Source organism: Siniperca chuatsi, linkage group LG7 (assembly GCF_020085105.1).
Source record: "Siniperca chuatsi isolate FFG_IHB_CAS linkage group LG7, ASM2008510v1, whole genome shotgun sequence".
NCBI classification, from domain to species: domain Eukaryota; kingdom Metazoa; phylum Chordata; class Actinopteri; order Centrarchiformes; family Sinipercidae; genus Siniperca; species Siniperca chuatsi.
In genome coordinates this window covers 4,365,678-4,379,574 of record NC_058048.1, presented here as the reverse complement: position 1 = coordinate 4,379,574, position 13,897 = coordinate 4,365,678, and the positions used below count along the sequence as shown (strand labels likewise).

The 13,897-nt window shown below is 39.5% G+C and overlaps 1 protein-coding gene across 1 annotated transcript in view; it reads left to right on the top strand.

The window, feature by feature from the left end:
* sorl1 (sortilin-related receptor, L(DLR class) A repeats containing) overlaps window positions 1-13,897 on the top strand; it is a 98,060-nt gene that overhangs the window by 39,791 nt on the left and 44,372 nt on the right. The window contains exon 7 of the mRNA XM_044202093.1: window positions 13,402-13,503. Within this exon, the coding sequence (XP_044058028.1) occupies window positions 13,402-13,503 (102 nt within the window). The remainder of the gene's footprint in view (window positions 1-13,401; window positions 13,504-13,897) is intronic.

Below are 13,897 nucleotides of genomic sequence, written 5' to 3'. Positions count from 1 at the left end.
GCTGAACACTCATGTTTGGTTAATGATCTTATTTCAATTAATCTTGGTAGGGTGAGGTGTCTTGCTATTGTGTTATCTTTGACCTCAAAACCTGCAATTTAAACTTGAATGGCCTAAAGGTGATGACCTTTTATAAAAGATAAAAATTTTGCTGAAATTATTAGGAGATTAATTGATTAATCAACAGACAGAATATAACTTTCACATGCTCATGTTTTTGCCGGTTTTGTATCATTGTAAATGGAGTACCTTTGATTTTTTTGGACTGTTGGTCAGACAAAGTACACTTCATTTTGGGATTTGGTTGTGTAGTAAAAGGCATTAAGTTCTAGACTGTAATGGAATAGTTCTCTATATTTTGGGAAATACATTATTTGCTGTCTTTGAGAGGAAGTGAGATGATCGATACCATACTCATGTCTGTGCGTTAAGTATGTAGTGTAGGTTGGAACATGGTTAGCTGAGCTTAGCATAAAGACTTGAGGCAATTAAACGGCTAGCCTGGTTCTGTCCAAAGTGAACAATTACACCACCAACACCCTTAAAGCACATTAAATTAACATATATCTAGTTTATTTAATCTGCACTCAAAAAGAAATGTAAAAATGACAATTTGTAGTTTAAGAGCTGGAACTATCTCTTGCTGAACTACAGGTGCAGTAACTTGACATCGCAGAGTCTTGTCTTCACAGTGAGATTGCCAGGCTTGGTATGATGCCGGTGCAAAGACCTATATTAAAACCTGTGCTCACGACTGATCTGGCAGCTAGAGCTATAGTGCTGCACAGAAATGCTTGGCAGATCGATAAACTGTTGTTCACCAAGAAATAGTTACACCACCTAACTACCACTAAAACCATAAATTGTTGTTTTTACATTTCTGGTTGTGCACAGATTTAACGAACAAGATAAAAGGTGTTAATTAGTGAGTTGTTTTTTTAACTTTGTCAGAGCCAGGCTAGCTATTTCCCCCGGCTTCCATATTGTATGCTGTGCAGGCTAACCACGTCACAGCTCTAGCTCCGTAATTAACTTACAGACATAAGAGTGGTATCAATTTTCTCATCTCTCAGAAAGAAAGCGAATAAGCATATTTCCCTAAATGTATTTTTTAATTAAATAAAACATTCTGCTAAAAAAAAAAGCCAGTAATTTAAGTTATTCTTAAATTAGCAACAGGAATTATGCAATTATCCTCCTTATTAAGTAAATACATGAAAAGAATTTGCATTTGACATTTTAAAGATCCTATTACTTTTTTGAAACAAAAAACTGAATGCACGGCTGAATAGCGTTCACTGTTACTGAGCTTGGAGCTTTCAACTTGGCAAAGCTTCAATGAAAGAAGAGAGAGAGAGTGCTACAGTGCATACAGGAGAAGAGTCTAAGTAAAAGCAAAAAAACTGCATTGTAAAATAATAAAGCTTGAAAGTAATGGTTGTAAGAACATTTACATTGTTCAGTAAACCCTGATTACCCTGGTAGTGTTTTCGTGTTTTCTGTAGTTTCCCCATGGTTAAATGTTGATAAATGATAGATATCATTCCCCACTAAAAGTCTTGTACCAGGAAACTGTACCAGCCACCAATAGACAGAAATGTAATGTAGCAACTGAAAGTAGCCATTTCCTACTGTGCACCTGCATACATTTTTTACATTATGCATACATACATTAAAAGCCTACATTGCATTACAGCATTGTTAAGCATTGTAGTGAGCAGCCAGTTTCCCACCTCAGCATAATGTTCTGAGTATAACAGACGTTAGATCAATATTTGGCTTGTGCTAGCGTGAAGCGCTGTATGTTTGTCATTGTTAGTTTCCATTGTTTGTGTAGTGGAAGCCTCAGTTAGGCAGCAGACAAACAGACAGTGGAGCAGATGGTGAATATGATTTGGATCTCATCGTCTTCCTTGTTTCACAGGCAGCCTCGGAAACATTTGCTTTCCTCCGTGTCACATGTCTGCTTTGGTGTGGGCTGACGGCAGCCTGTAGCTGCAGTGTTCTGAAACTCTTGAGTGTAAAGACAGGTCGGCTAGGAAGGCTTTGTCTGATCTGATAATTGATATTGATGGTTCAGTGCATCTTGCTGTACTTCAAATTAGCAGGGAAAGCAAGGAATTACGTGATTGCTCACTGCTATGATTAAGTGGCTATTTGCATACTGCTTACATGCTATAAAGTCAGGAATTTCTGTTTTACTCATTTATGCTTCAGCTGAAGATTGATATTTGTCTACATTCTAATTGTTTTAATACTACACTAAATATGCAATGATTTGAATGACTGAATCTACTATAGCTTTGTCACTATCTGCTCTGCTATTTGCAACTAACATTAGATTGAGAAATAAAGTGACCTATCTATACAAACTGTAAATGTGTTATCTGTTGGAGCAGATGCATGTGCATATGGTGCAGTTTACTGTGTACACAGCAAGCAGGCAGTGCTTAGCACTGGGCTAATGAAGCCAAAACACTTTAGAGCAGCCTTAATCAATCCCAGTGGCTAATGTGGTCAAAACTAATGAGTAATCCTCATTTCTAATTACTAATGTGGTCCAATAAGACACAGAGGTTAACCTCAAAGTGTTGAAAAGCCAACAGCTGCTAAATGTAGTTTTGTTTACTGCTCAGAATGTGAAGCAAGATGTTGGGAAAAGAGGCATGTGCAGGGTTTGTGCCAGAGACAATGACCTCCTTAAAACATGAAATGTTGCGTCACTACAACCTTCCCGCACCCAATCATCCCGACCAAAGATGGTTTGTTAGAGAGGGGAACGCCACTCTGTACCATGATATTTGTGTCTTTTTCCTCTTCAAAAGACCAACAGGGGATGGCAGTCAATTAATGATCTAGCGTTAGCTTTCCAGCCCCATACTTTGTAGCTGCAACAGTTGAGTGCTGACCGACAGCAAACGCTAGCAGATGGGAAATGTTAATCAGAAACCCTCAGGTAGACTTTAAAGTACATCACATCAATATCTTAACCACCTCAATTGTGATCTCCTGAGCTTTCAGAGCTAAGCAGCAACTTGTCCTGTCAGTCTGTGAGATTATAACAGGTAGCCAAAGTAGAGGCTGGGATATACTGACTGAAAGAGATGATGATATCTGCAGCTTTAATTGTCACACGACAATGACTTACCAACAGTTATCATTATTACCATAAGAACAACTACATAGCAGTCACCGCTAAATGTGCTGAGATAAATGCAAGTTTATGCTATCAGATGAGCTACTGCAGAGTAAAAAGGAAGTGCTGTGGTTTTTACTGACTGTCAGATGCAGGATGTTGTAAGGTTGTGCATCAGCATAAGCAACAACAATTTCACAACAGGATATTGTTGCACAGTAAATATTTTAATACAGTTTTGGAGGCTGTTTTGAACTGATATAGTAGTAGAAATAGTTTTTGGTGCTGGTGTCACTAAATGATGCAGTCAAGTGATGAGAGCGTCATCAAAACTGTGTGAGAAAGACATTCAGATTATAGTTTGACCAAATAATCTTCACTTACAAAGTTCACTTACTATCTGGAGCTTTCATCCACTCATGGTCTTCATCAATGGATGGAATTTGTTCAGTTGTCATGGAAATGGTTCAACTGTGATCATGTGAGGAATTTGAGATGAGATCCAATTGAAAGTTTCCAAGGTCAAGAATGAACCTTTTACGCTCAATGCAGATCATAGTTTGCACTCATTCTACCAATATCTCCCCACTTACAGAACAGATAGAACCACTGTCCTAAATCATATCAAATCCAAAAATGTATGTAGATTGGAGAACAAAACCTTCTCAAATTAGTCTGTGACCTAATACTGATCCATCTGGGGCTTGCTGACATGGAAAAGACAGAGGGGCTTTGAGGACAAGAGGGCAAAATAATATTGCTACCACTTGGCCTGCTTGTTAGGGATTTCTCTCTGTAGTGATACTCAGACACGGTCATTTCTAGAACATTTGGTCAGTGGTGCTACATGTGATGACGGCAGTCGGCGGGGGGGGCATACTAAACATTACTGATATCCAGATAAGCTCAGAGAGAGAGTTTAGTGTTGACTTAGTAGTTCAGAGACTGAATCAAAGACAGAAAGAATGATGGTTATTGATGAGTGCCCGCCAGCCGTTGTAGCTTATTTTGAGTCCATCCCACATACACCGTCCTGCTGCTGTAAAGACTCAGTAAAGAACCAAATATGTATTGATCCGCAGATGAAAATAGTCCCCAACAAATGCACTATTTTGTTGGAGTAATGTTTGCTAAAAACTACAGTGCCCAACTGTTTTAGGAAATTAGACCTGTTTATTATATTTAGTAGGAATGTATGGGTTTGGGGAAAGTCAGAAAGTATGGTGAGATGGACCAACATAGCCTTGTTCCAGACTGAATCTCTGCATTTATCGATGATTTGTTCAGCAATTCAAATAGTTCTGGTGTTGTGCCCAATTCAGCTAGTTGGAGAAACACTTGACCAATCAGAGCTTTGTTGGTGGAAGTATCTAAGTCTTCTGTCTACATAGCTAGATAGCTCCATAGCTACATCCATGAGAAATAAAATGGCGACAAGCATAGCTGTACAGGTTATGGTAAGTAGGCTTAAAGAAACAATGTCAAGCTGAATGAAGACAAAATGGCAATTCAGTGTGACTATCAGGCTAACGAATTGTTAGGTTTAATCTTCTGTTGACAGTAAGAAAATGATATTGCCTGCTTTGTCCTTTAAAACGCACACATACAGAGAGCTTCTCAGAGTTAGACCACAGGGTTTACTTACAGTTGTTGTGATTGACCCGTCCATGACCTCCCTCCTCTCTGAGCTCTGAATCTGACCTCCAGAGCTGAACAGAGCTGATGAGACCAGACCGACAGACCAGTACAGCCCTCAGCGCAGCCACCACCTCTGGGGCTTGTATAGAAATGGTTGTGTACAGAGAGGAATCGAACAGATACAGACTGACTTGTCACAAAGCATCAGTTCTATTAGCCACTTACTGCTAGCAAGTAGCTACTGTTAGCAGAGCTATCTATATTTTCTGCCATGCTCATTAGCTTAAAAAGAATGGTTCTTCTAGTCTAGTCTCAGTAACTCTCTCTCCTCTACTGTCTTTGGCTAATAGGATTCGAATAATGGAATATCACAAGTGCTTTGGCAGTGCCAAGCTGCTTAAGCTAATTAAAGAAGCAGAAATGGAGAGTTTTATCTAACAATAGGGGTCCTGAGGAACAGAGTGCTAATCAGACCTTAAAGAACCAAGACTTTGGTCTCATCAAGGAGACCTGGGGAAGATAACTGGCTTAGTAGATGTAATGGGGATGTTGATAAGGCCCATCCCTTCTCTCCACAGTTATCTGTTAGCCATACTCCTTTTTTATTTTGATCGCAGATTCTCTGCAAAGAAAGTCTGGGAAAGACAGAGAAGAAAACAGGAAATGGGGATTGGAGGAGGAATGATTCCTCTCATCAAAGTGCAGCATTCTTTCTAGTGGCTTCTGAAGCTCTTGCTTACTTGCAGTTCCTTAAACAATTCAGTTTAGTAAATACCTCAGACTGCTGAAAATTCCTGGTGGTGTCCACTTCTGTGTTTTGGTATTTTACAGGAAATTCCAAGATTGACAGTTGCTGTTGATGCTCAATAAAGAAAGTAGTGGTTATGGTGCAACATATAAGTGCTGAGCAAATGACAAAACATTTTTTTGAGAAAGAGCTAGAGAAGGATAGAGAGAGAAAGAGCATATTAGGTAAGTAAGCGGCGGATGGCCGCCCACCATTGAGTCTGGTTCTGCTCGAGGTTTCTGCCACTTAAAGGAAGTTTTTCCTTGCCACGGTCGCCAAGTGCTTGCTCATGGTGGGATTTGTTGGGTCTCTGTAAATAATATTATAAAGAGTATGATCTAGACCTGCTCTATAGGAAAAGTGCAATGAGATAACTTCTGTTATGAATTGCAGCTATATAAATATAATTGAATTGAATTAAGTACTCTCAGAAGAAGTAGGTCTTCAAGCGATTTTTGAAGACAGAAAGGGATTCTGCTGACCGAATAAAGTTGGATAACTCATTCCACCACTGAGGGACCAAACAGGAGAAGAGTTTCTTAGTGAACGAGAAGACTCATAAACCTGAATGAGGGAATTCAGATAGGTGCGTGCCATGCTAGTGGTCACTCTGTAGATGAGCATGAGGGAAACTGCAGAGTTGGATGATAACTCTCTGGGGGTGTGTCACTATGAGTGACACCTTTCACATTATACATAATAATTTCATCTATAATATTAAAATATTATAGTATTAGTCAACCATAACGCTCTTAAATTTACAACCATGCACCACACTTAAGGAGGAACAAAAACATCTTAGCTACCCCTACACAAAACAGACTGGTCAGGTGTGCTGATGCAGTACGGACTGTTTTCATCCATTTGTGATTTTTAAAGAATCCCTCATGCATGCCAAAAGACAGAAACACTTAACATAAAACCATCTACATAAGCATCTGAGATCCTCTTAAACAGAGAGATTGCAGATATAAAAGAATAGCCGTGTTTGCTTTACCTTGTATTACAAGCCCATCTGAACAGCCTTGCCTGAGGTGCATTGGACCAGCGGGTCATGAATATGTAACAGATGATCCCTGAGATATAGGCTGGGATAGAGCTGAGAGGGAGCCTCATTGCCTGAACTGTAAAGCACATAAAGGTCTGATAGGATTCAACTGTACAGCAGCTGGGTGAAACAAGCAGAAGGCACTTTGCCTCAGAGGACTTGGCTTGTGACATTTCCAGCTTGTTTCGGTGTCAGTGCAGGTACCTTTCGTTATAATAAAATGTCAGCCATAAAAAAAAAAAAAAAAGGACAGTGAACATGCGCTCTTCCTCTGGGCCAGTCATTAACACATGTCACCTTGTGGCTGTTTACTGTGTGCGAGTGGAGCTCTCACTGTGGCCTTGTGGGTTACAAGGAAATATTAAGGATCCACTTGTGTGTCATTGTAGGGATGTCCATATAAATTCTGGAAAACATATGCGTGGGATTCAGTTTAAATGCCAAATACTTCAGTGTGGGAGGGAAATTGGCCTTATTTATGTTTGAGCGACTGGCTCTTTACAATAGTCGTGACAGAGTGTGTGGTTTGACTATTAATTAATTAATTAATTTATTTGTTTAGGATCACCATTAGTTATTACCGCAGTAACATCTATTCTTCCTGGGGTCCACACAAAAGACAAACAAGACAAGACATTCAAACAGCACATTACAGATTGTCCTCAATATCACCAAAATAAAATAAAATTAGAGACAATAGTGGTTCTCTTACATTCACAATGTCACCTCAACAATAAATGGTTAAAATATATAGGTGTATATATAGTATAAATAACTGCACAATACTACTAGTGTACAGTGAAGCATTACCCAAGTTAGCAGCACAAGTGTAATCAACCTTCGCATACAGAATCTCATATGTAGCCTAAACTGATTTCTTTCTAAATAATTGCTGTTCTTAATTTCTTTTTAAAGCTGATCTGGGTTAAATGTAGTGGTAGTTTGTTCCTTTACATTACAGTTTTCTTTAAGGCATTGGTTTTAGGTAAAGGTAATGTGAATCGTCTCCAGAAGGCATATGTGGTGTCATAATAATGTCTATTGATGGACATTGATGGAGAAATGTCAGATATTGAAGAGGGCATAGCTCTATAGTAAAAAGACAACAAACATTATTTTCAGTAATCAGTTCCTACTGAAACGTGTCCATTGTAACGTTTTTTTTAATTCAAACTCAAAACAACATTGTGGTCTATAACATAACATTGTAATAAGCCACAGCTAATCGTGGTCAGCTGAGCCTGCAATAAAAAATGCTAGCAGATTAGCTAGCAGTAGTGCTAGCTCAGCTACCCCTGTCGGTCACATGGCCCTCACCTTGCAGGTCATACTGGTCCCTTGAGATCTCCCTTTGACCATGGCTTGGAGGAAGGAAGAATGCTAGCACCAGAGTCTTGACCTGGATGGCAGCATTCTGGACTAGCTGCAGATTTCTGGTGGCATATACAGGGGCTGTAGTAGTCCAGACAGCATGTGGACGAGCACCTGGGCCACCATATTAGTCAGAAAGCAGCGAATACTCCTGTTGTACAGGAGGAATCTACAGGAGCAGGCTGCTGCTGCAATATTTGGTGACAATGACCCAGGTTCCTCGCTGTCCAGTTTAACAGGTTGAACTTTAAGGCAGGGGTATGCTTGAAACGAACTAGTTTATACAATACAGTATGTTGTTTGAACATGTCTGAAGATAAAAGTGTTTATAGCTGCTCTGAATGGCCACACTCGAAGGCAGGGTGAAAAGCTTGCTGTTACACAGATGGTGAGATGTGTCCTGTGGAACTCCTGTAACCAGGCTGCATGGTTCTGACACCCATCTTCACTCATGTGTTGCCGTAAATATAAGGTGTCCCTTTCAACATTTTCTGTATGAATGCTGTGAAAAAGAAATTTACATCGTGGGTAGGTTCATCACATTTTTGCCCTTATGTTATTTTTAAAAGATTTCATCCTGACCTGTAGTTTGTAGCACCCCTCTTATCCAAAGTCTAATTTGGATAGGCTGTAATATGTTGATGATGCAGATTTCATTAAAATCCAAGCATGGCTGCCTGAGATATGGTAACGATAAATGAACATATATGAAGCAAACATGAATTTCAGCAGTAGAAATGAACAGGATTGTGTTGAGAAGATGAAGCACTCTGACACGTTTAAATTTGGGAAAATCTGAGGATGACTGTACAGTGTTCTTTATGACAAATTGAAGCTGACAGATGACAATTGTGGTGTGTAATATTTTTTTTATCTTCATATGCACCAACTTTTTGAGATGCTTGATGGCCTGCCAAGAACATGACTTGTGAGGAACATCAGAATTGTTTTGTTAAGCAGTGGGTGGTGCATGCAAATTAGCATCATAGTGGGAAAACATGACTGTGGCAACACTGTTTAGAGGAACAAAATGTAGGACTTTGTTTAATTTAGTTGCACATTGCAAAATTCTTAGGGTACAGTATTGTATGTAGAATACATACATTTAAATTCCAACAACAACAACAATTCCATTCAAAACAATTGTAATTGTGTCTGTGTACCACCCGGGCTGAGTTGATCTGAGGCCAAAGAACCACATCTCATTTCAGGGATTTGTGAGTTTAGAGAGGATCAGTTTGAGTGAACATGAGCACAGTGTGGAATGTGTGGCTCACTCACAGTTGCCATTCCAGTGCAATCTGTTGTTTCAGTGGAAAAATATATAATCGCCATGCCACTTACATGTAAAAATATACATAGTAGACATTCTCCTCTACAATTTTCCCTCTTGACTTACAAAGTAAACTGACTTGAAAGGGTGAAGGACTAGAACAAAACTCCGTTCCCCACAATTAATGAAAATTTGATTTCTGAGTTACAATGGCTAGGAACTGTTTATTATTATTGACCACTGTGGTAGTTTGGCACATTCATTTTGAAATTCGTCTTCAGTCTAATCGACAACTTTTTGTACATCTAAAAAGGAAAAATACGTATCTGCTTTTAATTTACATTTTTTATACCATATGGGCCCTTGTAATCTTTGTAGTGTTTTTGTCCTCATATCATTCTGAATATGTTTCTCTCTGTACTTTACCTCCATTTGTCCATGTCTCCGTACCCTCCATTTATCTCAGTGTAGTTACTGCTTTGCTTTCACATCACACCACACGTCGATGAAATGCTCTGCAGGAGACTGGGGATGCTCAGGCAGTCAAGAGATCCTTCCAAGACACACACACACACACACACACACACACACACACACACACACACACACACACACAGCATAATAATACGGCTGGCTATACTTTATGTAATAATAAAAAATTACCTAATAATGAAACAATTCTAATAGTGATCAGTTCTAAAGTAAAAATAGACTCAGCAACATATCATTCTGTACTGTATATCAGTAGGGTTACGTTCTGAAATCTCCTTCTATTTTGGACCCGGTTCCCAAACAGGAAAATACCTGTATTCGCTAAGCTCCGATGCTAACAAATTTCTTATCGAACCTTTTGTCTGTCCTTGTGCTTTTGTTATTAACCAAGAGACTTCAAATTTTTTGCCAGCAGGGACAGTTGCCTTCACTGGTTGAAATGACAAACATCACTGGCGGAAGATATCAGTTTTAGTTAATTAACATTAATTCCGTAAGTAAGCTGACAACAAAAATGAAACTTTTGGCTGTTGTCTGGTAGCTGGTGTAGCTGATCTGGTACTTGGCTAAAGAATGTTATCAAAACTCCACTCTGTAACACAACTAAACAATTGTAAGTGGACCTTGTGTTCTTGTAGTCAAGACCAACAGAGTGGCAAGTCTTCCGAGTGAAAGGATTTAGCTGAGATTCATGAGAATCACCCAGTTAAACCGAAACTTATTTTAAAGGAATAGTTTGGCATTTTGGGAAATACGATTTCTTGCCAAGAGTTGGATTAGAAGATTGATGCCACTCATGTCTGTACTCTAAGGATGAAGCTTGAACCAGGAGACCGTTAGCATAGCTTAGCACAAAGACTGGAAGCAGGGACAACAGCTAGCTAGGCTCTGTCCAAATATGAAAAAAAATCCTGCTTCCTAGCTCACTAATTAAGTATGTGCTGCAAGGCTTTTTTATTTATTTATTTTACTTTTGCCATAGCCAGGCTAGCTCTTTACCCCTGTTTCCAGTCTTTATGCTAAGCTAAGCTAACCATCTCCTGGTACTAGCTCAATTTTTAATGGACAGATTTGAGAATGGCATTGATCTTCTTGTCTAACGCTTGGCAAGAAAACAAATACGCTTATTTCCCTAAATGTCAAACTATCCCTTTAAACTTATTATCTTTTAATGACTAATTTAATTTCATGTCTTATGCAGCTCATGTTGTTCTCAGGTTGTGTCTACATGTTGTGAACACTACTTAGGATACCACAAAAACGGTATTGCTCCTGCTATTTCAGCCAAGAAAGGGTGATTACAGATCTAAACTGAATGTTAAGTTTTAGTTATTTCTAATTTTGTTTACTTGCGAATGTTAAAAGATAAACCTAATTAGATTAAATAATACAATTTAGATTTGATAAACAGATTCAATACTGGATTTGGAGGCACTGACACTCAATGGCTGTATATTAATCTAACCAGTATATTTAATTCTAACTTCCAAGACAGAATGAAAAGTGGATGTGCAGCTCAGCTCACTGAATTTCAGTCCGACCTCTTTGTCTTCAATTTATAGCTTTCTAAAGCTGCCCTCCTGCTAGCTTCTCTCTTCTGATCTTTCTCTGTTTAACTCTCTGATGGCCTTTTTCTGTCTCTCTTTTCATTTTTCTCACCATCTTTTTTTACGTCTCTCTCTAGAGGGTGTTGCTGTTAAAGTCTAGACCAGGGTGGTCCAAACTAATCCAAAGTAAAATAATGAAGCTGCTCTCTGTAAGTTTGAACTGAGCCACAATCACAAAATAAAATTGAGCTGGGAGAGCGAGGGATGAGACGTAAATGGAAAGGGTAGAGAGTACGTAAACTGTGAAGACAATGTAATTAGGAGTACAGAGTAGAGCCTTAATAAGCACAGAGGGCTGGTTTATTCACAGAGAAGAAAGTAGACACCTTTTTTCTGTTCCTAGGACTATGTATTAGAGTAGTGAGTAGAGATAAAACTGTATTTAATATGGATAGACAATGTTTAACTTTAAAGATCTAGTACAGAGGAGAAACAGACAGGGGTCCTTCATCATGCCAAACAAGGAACGTCTGGGCAAGAAGGTTATTCAGTAGTTTAGTTCATAGACATACAGGAATAAAATAATTTAGAGGGTTAAATTACACTTTGGCAATCTGTAGTGAAAGTGGGAGATAAGAAAAATAATTTCCAAAATTTGAGCCTTCATGTCCCAGAAATCATGTAACATGTCAGTGAACTGCACACCCTTCTGAACTAAATTTGCTCTTTGTGGATGGTAAAGACATTTTTAAAGATCACGCTTTTCAGTTTTAGCCATGGTTGATCATCAGAGAGGCGAGCTGTCTCTGAAAGAAGCACTTCTTTAGTTTGAGGGAAAGAGTGAAACGAAAGAGCTTGAGAGAGAAGTTTGAATCCTGACCCAGCCCCCCGCTCCCCCAAAGAACCCCGAATCCTACATTTCCCATGATGCTAGCAGCAGCATCTTTCATTAGACTGTTCCTTCTGTCTCAAAACTCCACACCCCCAGTTTGTAAAACAGGCTTTCTGTTACAAATTTGTAGTAGGCACTGATCCCAAACTGAGATAACCCTGATGACATCACTATGACATCACCATCATCATTCATTTGTCATGGTTCAAAATACAATATGAGTCACTTATCCAAAAATCTGAAGTATATCCCCAGGACTCTGATCAGAAGATGTCTCTCCCGATGTTTCTCCTTCACTCACTTTCTCTCACACACTCTCTCTCTCTCTCTCTCTCTCACTCTCTCACACAGACACACACACACACACACACACACTCACACACTTGTTTCACTATCCCCGTCGGGGACAGTCATTGACATAATGCATTCCCTAGCCCGTAACCCTAACTGTAACCTGCACCCTAAAACCAAGTCTTAACCCTCAAAAAGCGGTCTCTACCCGTGGGGACCTCAATCTTTGTCCCCACGGTGACACAAGTCTCAAGTGGGATATAAGAACATGAAACACACACTCACACAGAGATGAGATATGCTCAAGTCCTCCGCTCTGTCTGGTCTTCATGCTTGTAATTCATAAAAGATCAGAGCTCTTCTCCTTCCAGCAGCCAGCTTCCTAATGTATTTGTAATGTCAAAGACGTGCCCTTGGAGTTTCTCTCTCTCTGTCTTTCACACACACACACACACACACAGATTTTTGTACCCCACTGGGAGTCTTTTTAAGTCTGGACGTTTAATGTTTTCTGACTCAGCTGTCGAGCTCTGCGCTACTGGGTTAGACAGAAAAACATCTGGACAGCCCAGATAACCAAAGTCTCTCATCCTTATCCACAACCTCACTGCTCTGGGGACAGCGCTGTCCTGTCCAGTGTCCAGCTTTACTCCACATGTGACAGCAGTGCCCTCTCTAAGTCAGGACTTCAAGAGAGTCACAAGACCCTCTCTGGTTCGTCCAAAATTGAACAAAATATCATGAGAGGCTTGTATAAAAAGCATTTTAGGAGATCTTGATCATCAAGATTTGTGGTATCTCTTCAAACAAAAAATCACGGCTTGTTACTAGATTGGCTGCCTCTGAAATGTTCAATGGTTTGACATAAATGATGAGTAGCTGAATGAACTGTGCTCTCTCTGTGTCTGTGTCCTCTGCCTCTCCAGAAACAGTTTGGCAGCCACGAAGCTTCATCTGTTCAGCTCTGGGTCTCCTACAACCGCCAGCCAATGAAAGCTGCCCAGTTTATGACCCGACATCCAATCACAGTGAGTCTCTTTTTCACGTACTGCAGCAGTCATTCAGAAATAAAGAATTTATTAAAGCTTAAGCAGCAGACTGAATGATTAATTGATGTTGAACTAGGGCTGGGTGTCGGCCCTCACTACTTTTTGTGGTACAGACTGAAAGGTGTCTGTAGTATCGAAAACTGTTAAGTAGCGAAACTAGGCGTCAAATGTCTGATCAGATTCATGATCGTTTGTTTATTCTTTAATCACATAGTTTCTGACTTGAAGCTAAATGTAGTCAGCTTTATACTATTATTTTAGTCCAGCATCTCGCACAGCTGCTTGTGTATAGACAACATTTAACATTTGAGAACTTTGGCTAAAGGATTTGGCTGTTGACAAAATTGCCCATAAAATCTAAGAACATTTTCGT